This window comes from Anthonomus grandis, chromosome 4 (genome assembly GCF_022605725.1).
Source record: "Anthonomus grandis grandis chromosome 4, icAntGran1.3, whole genome shotgun sequence".
NCBI classification, from domain to species: domain Eukaryota; kingdom Metazoa; phylum Arthropoda; class Insecta; order Coleoptera; family Curculionidae; genus Anthonomus; species Anthonomus grandis.
The window spans coordinates 12,731,679-12,745,338 of record NC_065549.1 but is presented as its reverse complement, the minus strand read 5'-3'; the positions used below and the strand labels follow the sequence as shown (position 1 = coordinate 12,745,338).

Genomic DNA, 13,660 nt, shown 5'->3' with positions numbered 1-13,660 from the left:
TTATGGAATTTATTCCAGTCGAGTTTCAAGACGATGTTCACATTCACGACATGCTCCAGTGAATAAACAGAGCCTTGAGTGGCTTATGAAATGATGTCGTAGAGGCAAATAACGTCCGCATGGTATTCGGATCCAAGACATTTGTAGTGCTAATTTTTGACAGTTAACACTAAAAATGTCAAAGTAATAAGAACATATAATTTTATTAGAAATAAGTTTGTATTGATGACAATTATAGTCAATATTGACCAAATCAAAAATGCAAGAACGGTCGGGTTGCAGGTTCAGGAGGAATTCCCACTGAACTTATCAAAAGTGGGTCAACACAACTCACTTGGTGCATTAACCAATATTTAAAAGAGGTATATATAATATTCTTCTATAAGAAAGAGAGTAAGCTGGAATGTTCAAACTACAAAGTCTGCAACCAGCACCATGAGTCATCTGTATGCAAGAATTATTCGAGATCTCATTGATCAGGAATAGATGAACAAAGAAGAAGAAGAAGAAGAACAATAAGGATTTTGACCCAGGGGAAAGTATACGGATAACATCTTGTGCTTAAAACAAGTTACAGAAGAAAGGTCAACCGTTAACTAAAAAAGTCATTCTATGTTCATATAGATATGAGAAAGCCTATGATATAGCCCATGTTAACGAGTTGTGAAAAGTTTTATAGGAAACCAATCTTAGTCACTGTATTATAAAAGCTCTCAAGAAAATGTACGATGGAGTGTAGTTAAAAGTAAAAATCGATAATTATTTGTCAGAGAAGTTCGTAGTATACAGATTGGCGAATGGATCACTATACATATAAAGTTTCTAATAGGAGAGATGTTGCAACGCCGCCGCCGTGACATTACGCTGGTGCTCGAGGTTCAAATTTGATTATTTTAAATTTAACTTTAGTAAGCGTCTGACGTCGGTGGGGGCCGTATCTCTTGCGGCAAAATTTAGAAAAATATTTTGCGGCATTGTTATAATATTTTTCTAATACAGGAACATTTACATATATTTTTTATGCTGTGCATTGCATATTGAGAATTAAAACGTTGTTGGACTAATATTTTAATATTTATAGTTATATTTTAGTCTCCTTAAGATAACTCCACAAAATCAAAGTCATTTAAAGATAAATTTGGAAATCTTGGAGGCCATTTAATATTGATAGTCCTACTAATAAGGCGGTTTGGAAAAGTATTATTATAATTTTTTTTACTCTAACTGCATTATGTGCAGGAGAGCCATTTTGTATTTGAAAATAGACTGATCATAGGTCTATATCAGGACGGAATTTGGTTTTGTAGAATCTCAAGGTATTTTTCGGCGTTCAAAGTACCATCAATGAAAAGTAACCCAATAATATGGTCGCCCAAAAATACCAGCCCAAACATTCAAGTTTTGAGGGTAGTGAGTACGGAACTGAAAACTTCTGTGCTCGTTTTCCTGAGACCAATAATAAACAATGAAAGAATTTTATTTACTATGCAATGGAAAAGAGGACTCATCTGAAAACAGAATGTTTTCTAAGAAATTTGAATTTTCATTTGCTTTTTCCATCATGGTTTCACAAAATGCCATTCTTTGCCACTAGTTTTCAGGAAACACCTCTTGAGTTTTGGAATATTTAAAACATTTTTATCCATGTTTTTTTCCACACACTCGTTGCAGTTTTATGGTGCATATCCAGGTCCTCTTCAGCACAACAAACCATTTCTTTCCGCAATTCTATATCCTAGACACTTTTAATAGGTGGCTCTTAAGCTTTAATGTGACAATTTCTACATTGTTGAAAGCAAAAAGATTTATCAAAATTTGACACGATATTTAAAATAGTTTTAGTACAAGAATCGGTCTGTTTTCAAAATTTACTGAGAATAAATCCCTGCATTGTACTACCGAATTGCGTCCATAAAACCATTTAATCAATTGAACTTTTTTGGTAGCGGTATAAGCAGCCTGCATTGTGCCATGTCGAAAATCGCATATAAGACGATCAGAATCCGCCGCTTCGCTTAACCATCAGAATGTAAGTGAGCAGCGGTGTTGTTGTTTATAATGCTTATATGTAGTCTTCTATTCGCCAACCTGTATAAATATTTACAAAAATTGCTTGAAATCAGCACTTGTATTAGTGCGAACTAAGAATGTTTATTCAGTTTATTATTATAAGTAAATATATTACTGTCTAACAATAATCTTACTACTATTAATGTGAGAAAAGACAAAATATTTGCTATTTCGCAGTTTTTAAATTCCCAACCTATTAGTGCCCTATTTTCTATTCCAAGAAAGACAGTTCAAACATCATGTAAAAAAGCAGCAACATTTTATTCTTTTATTTAAAATTTTATTAGGATTATTGTGGTTCTTGTTTGCCTATTTTTTTTTTATTTTGGTATCCATTGTAATTTTGTTTTTAAATTTGCTATTAATATCGATTTTAGCAACCTATTTGACATGCTTATCCAATTTTTCAGGAAAATATCGTAAACCATGAAGACGGTTCTCAGTAATTGCTTAGTTAATATCATATCAATAAATTGTATTTTATTCATCAACCTTAAAAAAAAAAAAGATTCATGTCATTCATACTGATTTCAGCAAAGCATTTGACAAAGTTAGTCAACTTTCTTTTTCTTAAGAAAAAAGAAACAAAGAAATTCATGCATTCGATAGATTACAAATTTTTTAGGAGGAAATTGTGGATCAACCAAGATGTTGTCAGTAGCCGCTAAGTTAGCACTAATTTTTTCTGTTCCCAATTTTTATTTTAAATTTAATCTTTATTGATTTCAGTAAAAAAGAATTTTTCAAAAGATCATTGAGGGTCAGCAAAAATACTGTTAGCAACTGCTTAGCTAATAATAACTTTTTGCTATTTATCAACTTTTTTATTACTTAAAGAAAAAAAAATAAGTAAAAGTATTAAGTATTTGATAACTCGTATCAGTATTGACCTAGTTAGTATTAGTTTTTTGTGGTCACCAATTTTATGGTAGCTGCTCGGTTATTAAAGAATTTTCTGTTATCATTTTTATTTATAGCTTTTTATTAAAAAAGAAACATGGAACTTATTTTATTTAAATTTATTATTTTTAGTAAAGCATTTGATAATAATAACTATAAAATTTAAGTTTTTTCACTTTCTTTCATTTCTTTTGAAATCAGATTTCCCTTTCTTTGCATAGTCGTTTATAAAATTATCCAATAGATAATTGTAGATCAAATCTATCAGTACTTTAATTAGATCTAATTAAGAATTTTTTAACCCCGATAAATTTTGTTTATCAGCTTGCCATCATCATACTTTTTAATTAACAGATTATGTCTAATATGCAGATGATCTTGATTTTTGTTTTGCGCATTATGAATTTCATGCAAGTAAATATTATTAATCATTTTTCCGCAATACCATTTTACATTTTCCCCGTGAATTTCCATTGAATGATCAGTAATAACATCAATTTTTTGGCAGAATTATGTTGCATTTGTACATGATATCCATATAATAAAAACATTTATTTATACATGGAAATTTAAAAATGTAATATTATAATGTTAACATAAAAAATATTTACTGATTGCATTTATTGTTATTACTCTTATATATAATAAATCTCTTTTGGCAAATATTAAGAGTATTTTAATTGAATTATTTAGTCGGAAAACAGTAATTAAAAATATTATATATACTTTGGGAGCATTTGAAATTATACATTTGCAATTTAACAATATAAATGTAAATTTACACATTTATAATATTTTCTTACTTTTGCTTAATCCTTTTACATATTGATTTATTTCTATATATTTTATTTACTAATCTAAACAATTTAGTATTACCTTAAGTTAGCTAATAATTTTACTTTAAGGTAAATTAACGAAATCTCAGAAAAATAGCAGACAACTAATAGTACAGGATAGAATTAAGTGGAAACTCTTTAAACATATTAGAAAAATTAGCGCTTTTAACTATAAGAAACAAGGTATACCAATATCACGTTTAACGACTTAAGATGATACTCAACATTTTTCAAATAAGTAAATTTTAATATTTTATTTCTATTACACACTAAATATTATGGTATATTATACCCTGTTTGTTATTACTTTTAAAGAAAAGTCAATCTTTTTCAGCTTTAATACTTATAATTATTACATTACCAAATATTTGGCCAATTGAGTATAAATATTTTGCAACCCCCTTGAAATCACCTACAGTATTAAAATTAAACTTTAAAAAAGAAAAAAAAATATTTTGGAGTTATTAGGAGGTCTTTTAATAAAATTAATTTTAAATAAAATTTTCTTTAAAGGATAATAGTTATAAAATCGTATATAATAAAAATATTATTTTAGTTTTCTTCATAATTACAATTTTGTTGTATAGTTTTTTTTTTGTTACAGATGTTAAGGAGTGTATTTTTAAACCATAAGTGCCCATACTGTTACGCCTATACTTTGCTAAACTATATCTTAGGCATAACTTTAACGGATATAGTAATAAACTTTCTATTAGGACTAGGAAAATTAGCTTTATTTAGGATAAATTTTTTCTGAAGTCAGGATCAGGATTTTAATTTTGTATATTTTATGTGCGAAGAATAATATTAATTTAATCCAAAAAAAAAATAATTAAAACAAGAAATTAATTAAAATAAGAATGCGCTATGTAAAATAAATGTGGATTTATATGTTTTCCTAAATCGTTCGAAAAAAAATTTAATTCACACTTTTGATCTATTTCCTTTAGTTTCATCTCACAAAAAATGACTTCTACTTCTTGATTTTTTATTGATGAGTAATAAGTCGTTATTTTTCTACTTCCCAATATAGATTCTTTATCACAAAACAGGAACCTAATTTAAATCCGATAGATGTCAATAAAGCACGATCCATTGAAGTTGGTTATGGATAGAGCAGGTCTACATGAATATGCGGCGTGCTAAATAGGTGATATAATGAGATTGTTTATACGCTACACGCGGCATTAGTGCCCTGTAACACATGTGCTGTTCGCTCATATAATATGCAAGTATGGAACCCTACTATTAACAAGGATTTACTAATAAATATGAAATTGCTCTTGACAAGATCGACATTTTACCGCCAATTCCCAAATAGATCCTTAAATACTGGCAAATAGTATCATGATAATAGCAGTTTTCACATTCATTTTAGTGGACTATGAAATATTTTATTAAGCCCTTACCTGGATCTCATACAAGCAGCAATATCTTCATTGTCATCCCCTCTGGCATCTTGAGGCAGACAACCCATCTGCTTTCCAATATTTACCCTCAGGTTATCAGCATTGTGAATTGTAGACCATGGACTTAAGGCTGTTCCACTTAGAAGCATAATTCTGCGAAAAAGCCCTGAAACAATACATGATAGTCTACAGGTAGTCTTGTCATACTTTATGACTACATAATATTTAATAAGCAATTTATTATATTTTTCTGAAAAAGTCTTTATTGAATCTTCATTATAGTAAAGGCTATATCTGTTTAAGCGAATTTTAAAACTGTTACATCTCACGCTATGGCGTTAAGCTCCTTCAGTAATTCTGATTGTATCTCATAAAGGTAAAATGCTATTATGTCAATGTAAAAATCGAAATTTATTCGTTATTTTTCTTCTTAGACAACTTTTAGCCACTAATTAATCAGATTAACTGCATAACATAATCCTTTGTTAAGAATTTTCAAAGCAATTCGTAAAAAAACCTTCAAATAGTAATTAATATTTCATTCTAGGAATAATTTTATTACTTTTTGTTTATTATAGTAATATACTTGAATGGTCACCGTCTTTACCTTTTTCATAATCTTTATTGTAAGCTGTCAATTTTATTGAAATGTTTATTACTTTAACGTAAGATAAATACTTTATTACTTTCTGCATATCGCCTACAGTTTAAAAATTTAAATTTAGAAAAGAGATTAATTAAATTTTGGACTTATTGAGAATTATTTTATTAAAATTAATTTTCAAAATAACTTTGTTTAGGAAAATAAATGTTAGAACCAAAATAGTTGATTAGATTGCCATTTTCTAAAGAATAATATATAGAGTATTTATTATAAAAAGTGTAGAAAACTAAAATTAATAATAAAAGCAAAAGAAAAAGTTTACTTACTGCACAACTTAAAAATTAAACAGTAAGTGAAATAGAGAAACCTCACTTCAGTTTAAAATCGTATACCGTAATACAGTATTGCAGTTTGTTTCTTTGTAATGGATGTTAAAGAGTGTATTTTTAAACCATAAGTACTCATACTGATTCCTCTGTTTTTAATGAAACCATAACTTAAGCATAACTTAAGTGGATATGGCAAATAACTTATAGTAAAACTTTGAAAATGAGTTTATAATTCCGTATTTGAACAGTTCTTGGATATGATATCTTATATTCATAAAAATCTTTAACAACTTCTCTTACTACAGGAGTCTGTCTAATCTCATATTAGACATAAAATCGGGATAACTATACAAAATAGTTCAATCATATTTTTTACCATAATTATTATTTGAAAAATAGAACCACCTATAACATAGCAAACCGAATGAGGCCAGGTACGCAGTCCGCAGCAGTCAGCAGTTTTTATCTATTGCATTATAATCATTGTTACTAATTATGTCATATATTGTATATAGTTACGTTTGTATAAATAGGAGAAAATTACGTTATTAAAGACAGTACTAAACTGACCGCAGTGGTATTCATCTAAATATCCTTAAGGGCTAAAACCCCCTATGAGTTAATCGACTAGAAGTCACATACAAGGGCTTCACAACAGTTAAAGGGTTTGTCAAGAAATAATCTGGCAATTTTTCTCTTCATGGTCCTTCCGGGCCTAAAAAAAAACAACCAGGGACCGAAAACTCCAAGCAATTTGAAGCAACTTCAGCAACTCCAACGCAATTTAAGTACCATAAAAAAAAATACTTGGTTTGGCGTAAGCTTATTTTCTGAGCAGTCTCACGGCTAATAGGGGATAAGTTAAGCGTAAAATAATTATTTTGTGCGACCAGTCTTACGGGTAACCACAAAATAATTGTACCAAAAAACTTTCTTATTTCACTTAACTTATTTTCTGACCAGTCTCACTGCTAACAGGAGATAAGTTAAGCGTAAAATATTTATATTATGCGAGCAGTCTTACGAGTAACCACAAAATAATTGTACCAAAAAACTTTCTTATTTCACTAATTTATTTTCTGAACAGTCTCACGGCTAACAGGGAATAAGTTAAGCGGGAAATAGTTATTTTCTACGACCAGTCTCACGGCTAACGTAGGCAATATCTATTACTCACATTTATAAAATAATTACCTACTCTCGCGACCAGTACCCTAACAGGCGCTAACGCAAGGTAGTAAAATGTCCAAAATTAATAAATTTTGGTAATTTTTTTATGGCCCGAAAACAGCTGAATAGAAAATAAAGACAACAAAGAAGACTTATAAAATTAGCCAAACTGAACTTTATTGACACAGAGATAAAAATAAAGGTACATTCATCAGGACTCCCTGAATCCATAGAAGAAACATTAGTACTCCCTGTAACACCAGCCATAAAAGAAAAACCCAGTAAAAACAAACAACAACAACCGTCACAATTTGGAGAAGATATTGAGTTAGAGCTACACATCGATAGCCAAATAGTAGAAGACATAGAGATTCAATTACAACCTTCAGGGTTACCCGTAACTCCCACGATTACACCTTTGAAAAATAAATTACGTTTTCCTTAATTTCGATTTCCTGAAGGATATAATAATAATTAAAAAAAAAAATATATATATATATATATATATATATATATATATATATATATATATATATTTATATATATATATTTATATATTTATATATATTTATATATATATATATATTTATATATATATAAACTGAAAAAAAAAACAAAAAACAAACAAACAAAAAAAAATAGGTAAAGCTAAATCCAAAAGGAAACAATCAAGCGAGCAATCAATCGATTATTCAATCGATCAAAAAGCAAGCAATCAACCTATCAGTCAAGCAAGCAAACAACCAATCAAATAATCCAGCAGTCAATTAATCTTCAATCGAAAAATCATCAGCAATCAACATAGAAGACTTAAACAAATTAGCAACCGAGTAGCAGAATCGAGGGCAAGGAATCTTACGAATCATAAACAATGCAAAAAAGGACCCACTAGATAGAAAAACTGAAAAATACTTTAGTTCCAAAAAGACACAGGTCAACGAAATATGGAGAGAAATTCTAAAAACACATCAAGAAATCGAAGAGACAGACTGTAAAGAACACAACTATCATAAAACAAATTACTTTGAACAGCTGTCAAAAGTTTACAATGCTGCGATAAAAACTCTTAAGGACATGCAACAAAAAATTAATCAACCTAGCCTATCTACAAACCAGCAACAACAATCAGCATTATGTCAAGCACAAATCAAACCAGTACCAAACCGTCTGAAAGAAGAATAAATTCTCTTAAGACAAATGACAGAACTATTGAATAAAAGCAGCATCGAAATAGCTTCAAACACATTGTCAATTAACAGGCGCCAACAACTAATCTCAAAAATCACCAAAAAATGGGAATTAATATCCGAAATATTCTTGGAACTAGAAGTTCAAGATCTTCAGTCTTCAGTGAAAGATACGTATACAGAATTAGAAGAACACCATGAAAAGGTGATACTTGAGCTTGAATTATCGTCAACTGTATAGAAAACAAGCAACATTATGCTACCAAAAGTAAAATTACCATTTTTTGACGGGCGATATGATGAGTGGACAACATTTAAGAATATATTTACTAAAGTGATACATGAAAGCGACTTATCAAACACAGAGAAAATGCAATATCTCAAATCTCACCTTAGAGGAGAAGCCAGCCGCCGCATTCAGCATCTCCAAATAAATTAAAATAATTACAATACTAGCTGGAACCTTTTAAATGACAGATATAACAATAACCGACTTACAGCAACTAATCTAATTAATAAAATACTGGAATTTCCGGTGTTCCAACAAGAATCTGCATACCAATTAAAAAAGTTACATGATACAGTAACTAAATGCCTAAAGGCATTAGACAATTTGAACATTGAAACTTCCTCATGGGATCCAATAGCAAACGTCATCATAAGTAAAAAATGGGATGCCGAGACAAACAGACTATACGAACAATTTCTGGAAAATCCAAACAAAATCCAAAATACAGATAAACTGATGAAATTCCTACAAACAAGATTTCAGTCCCTTAAAGCTCTAGGACAAAACAAAAATAAAATAGAATACCCAGCCAATAAGAGGTGGATATCAACTAAATCAGGGTGTAAATACTGCAAAGAACAATATTCACTACAAGTATGCCCAAAATTTCAAGCACTACAACCACAAGCCAGATCCAAATTTATAAAAGAAGAAAAAATATGTGCAAATTGCCTTAACCAAACAGCTAAAATCAGATGCACTTCAGCATATAGATGCCTGAAATGTACAAAATTTCATCATACACTGTTACATATTGATGCATATCAAACCCAAACAAATAATAGACATCAAGCATTCCATCAAGAAACATATCAAAACCAATCAAGTAATAGACAGCAACAATCAACAATTCGTCAGATCAGCAGAAGAGACAATTATCAAGCAAATTATAAGAGCTCAAAATGCACATGGCAGCGATGAACTATTGCAAGTATTAATTGATTCAGGCTCTCAATGAACATTCATAACTAAAGAGGCATCAGCCCTATTAAATCTCCCACGATAAAGAATATCGGCAGAAGTATCTAAAGTAGGAGGAGAAACTATACAAACATCAAAATGGATGATAGAAATAACAATTAAACCACGGTGGTCAAGCATATTTTCTATTACGGCTCCATGCCTTGTTTTACCCAAACTAACTTGCACACTCCCAAATGAAATCTTTCAAATCGATATTAAGGAAATGCAAAATATAATGTTGGCTGATCCCGATTTCTACCGGCCAGGGCCAATAGACATCATATTGGGAGCAAAAGAATATAGTGAAATCATCTTAGATGGCATAAGAAAAACAGATGATGGACTCCTTGGTCAAAACACAGAACTGGGATGGATCATGTCGGGAAACATACATAAACAACAAAAACGAAAAGTACAAGTTCTCAGCTTGACAATATATATTGAAGAAGATGAACAATTAACAAAATTCTGGGAAATAGAAGAAGTTTCTTAATTCCTGTCAAACTTTTAATCAAACTTATCCAGTTTTTTCGGTCTCTAACTGCCAGAGATCTTAGTTTTAATATATAATAGCTATAAATTGCATTTCAGAATAAATCTTGGGGTTTCACTCCCTAAATATTTGAAAAACTTCCGTGGTGTGATTCAGCAGCATTCCAGGATAAAATTTTTTTTATTTTTTCCACTATTCTATTATTATTGGTTACTAATGTGTTGTAATAATCTTCATCATCTTCACCGTCTTTTTTTTAGCAAATTTAATAAAAGTTTATTTGGTAAATAAATTTTATTACTATCTGTAGGCCAAAAAAAAACGATATTTATACTACTTCTAAATAAGATTTGCTAAATTAAAGTGTTTTCGCGATTAATTTTTTTTAGGTATTTGAGTGAATTATTTTAACTTAAATTATTTCAGTTGCTTGTATTAATACCTTACTAGTTTGTATCATTGGAAAGTCTATCTTAAAGATCAGTTATGCCATTGATGATCTTTAAGATCTGATCAGTAGTATGGATCTTTAATGTGCAGTTAAGGGTGCCGATATAAATCATAGGAATAATCAAAGGATATAATATAGGACACTAGTTATATTTCTTATGCTATTTTAAAGCATTATTATTTAGTAATTAACCCACAATTATATTTAATATTTCATACAATTTTCTCTAATTTAAATCAATCTTGACAGACTAAAATGACTCCTAATAAAAGGAGCAGCATTATATCTTCTCTGTGCAGTCACCTCAGACTGATCTCTGCTTTTCCAAGATACGAAGGTTAGAATTTGTAAAAGTTATTTCTATTTATGGATCAATTTATTTTAATTAAAGTGATAAAACAAAATCAACGGATTTTTGGTTAGTTTGGTTTTCAGTAATCTTTTCCTATCTTTTCAGCATCAAAGCATGGCATGCATGGTATGCTGAAAATATAAGTTAATTTATTTCCAATACATCATTCATTATTTAAAGCAATCTATGTTGTACTAATGAGACGAGAACTTTGGCGTAGAGAGTAGAACGGCAACCTTTTGCGTCTGTTTAATAAAAAAGCCACTCTTGATTTCTTAAGACTAAGTTAAATGTCTGTAGGTAAAACTATAGTGATTTACTAAAACATCTCAAAAAAATCCTAAATTCTATATACACGATAAAAATAATCGTAGATTTCGATGATTTTTTTTTTCTTAAATGCTTTCTATTCTTACATCATTTTCAATAATTTCACATACATTTAAATTAGAGCTGAATATAATATGCTCATTTTAAAATCCAAAATGTCCTAAAAACTAATGGAAATTTATCAGACGTTAGAAAAGCACTAGTGGAAATTATGCGAAATGGAAAAGCACTTTGTTATCGCAATATTCATTTAATATTCCTAATTAAAGGAAAACACAGTCGACACGAAAACTGAAATTTCGTGGAGAAGCACTGATATGTGCTATTTACTTTGAAAATTTCGGTTAAAATTATTTTGTAATACGTGACTTTATTTCGTACGAGCGCTGGATAAAATTAATTTAATTTTAAATTTTATCCGAACATTATTTTCTTTAATAAATTTATTCGAAAAAAAGTAGTTTTAAATGTAATTGCATCAGGCGACTGGAAAGTTATTTAACTTTAACTCTCTCTCAAGCAAAGAAAACTAACTTGATATTAAATTTTACATTTTGTATTATTTTCATCAAGAAATTTACTTTATTAGCAACGTTAAAAGGTAGCAAAAGTTTTCTTGAGCTTTGTGAAGCAAACATGTTTAACCTATTAAAAATTCGCGTTATTAAATTCTTATTTATGCAGCATACATTTTTATGCACATCCATTTTATTTTAAACCTATTGTATTAATTAAATTAACTTTTGTAAAAAAATAATACTTTTGAAATATAAAAACATAAATATCTATAAGTATACACGCTCGGTAAATGTCTTTCTTGGGTGCAAACATTTTCATACACATGCACTAAAAATTCATAGGCAAAGCCTTAAGTTAAAAGAAGAACGACACTTCGAGAGAATAAATGCAATATGCCGTATGTGTCGGATATCTCTTTGTTTAATTTGGGTTACTAGAAGCGTACTAAGAAAAACGATGTCGTTTGTTTCGTCGATTTGATAATTTAAACTAATATATTATTTTCACAACTAAAACCTTTAGTTGCTAGGCATGTATATAATCAAGAATTAAAATTTCTAGTGAAACTATCATTTATGACTTTACTGATACTGTAATGACTGTAAGACTGATAAGTGTTCTTACAAATTGGTAAAAGTTTTAGAAAAATAATGAATTTATGAATATCTGTCAATCTGGCTATTGGCCTGGTTTTGGGTGTAATAGACTTATGCTAGATATAACTGATACATCCCTGGATTAATGATGATATAGTCAAAAAAGGCATTAAAAACAAAAAAAAAACGCATTTTAGCAAGATTGCCATTGCCACATGCCACATTTCCAGAAAAACTTAAAATGGCAGTTATTGTCCCTGTTTTTAAAAATTGCTCTTAAAAAGATGTTGAAAATTATAGGCCAATAAGCATACTTAATTCTTTTGCCAAAATATTTTAAAGTATTATTTATAAACATCTTTTAAAAATTGTCAATGATAAAATTTCTGATGGTTAGCATGGTTTTTTTGCTGAAAAGGCTAGAGTTGCAAATTTGTGCAAATTCACCACACAAACTTTTAATGCTGTAAATAATTAAACACAGCTTGACACAATATATACAGACTATGCCAAAGCATTTGCTCTGGAGTTTCTTAGGGCTTCTCAATTTTAGTTGGTCTCTTACTCTTTACTAATGTAATAGTAAAATGCAAATTCTAATTCAAAATTTATTTATTTCCAGAATAAGACTTATCTAAACCATGCATAATATTTCCTAATAATAAATATGCAGAAATAAATAAAATAGTGAAACTTACTGAAATCATAGATTTGTACGTGGGGTAAATGCGTTTATACAATTATATATTGATTCTCATTTAAATGTACGTTCCATGGTACGATTTCGATTAACTTCTCTTTAAGCTTTTTTATCCAGTGCATCCATATATTATCTATGTAGAAAATGTGCAGTGCTCTAGTGCTAAGAAACCCACTATAAACATTTTTAGTGAAATAAACGAAACTTAAATTTGCAATTTCCTTTTTACCTTTATGTTTTTTTTTTTTAGCAAATGAGTCTCAATTAATAAATTTAGGTATTTTTAATAGCAATTTATTTTAAATAATGCAATATATAACATGTTCTATAAGTTCTTTGATACAAAGCGGTATGCATAAGGTCCTAAAAACTCTATCAATCTCTGTCCAATTTGTGTATGTCACTATCAGTTTTGTTTTTCTTGTTTTATTTTTGTATTGCTTCATCTTGATTGACACATTT

General features: G+C 29.3%; 1 protein-coding gene across 1 annotated transcript in view; it reads right to left on the bottom strand.

The window, feature by feature from the left end:
- Positions 1-13,660, bottom strand: part of LOC126735075 (neuroligin-1-like) — a 545,354-nt gene that overhangs the window by 88,910 nt on the left and 442,784 nt on the right. Inside the window, exon 9 of the mRNA XM_050438970.1 lies at positions 5,216-5,381. Within this exon, the coding sequence (XP_050294927.1) occupies positions 5,216-5,381 (166 nt within the window). The remainder of the gene's footprint in view (positions 1-5,215; positions 5,382-13,660) is intronic.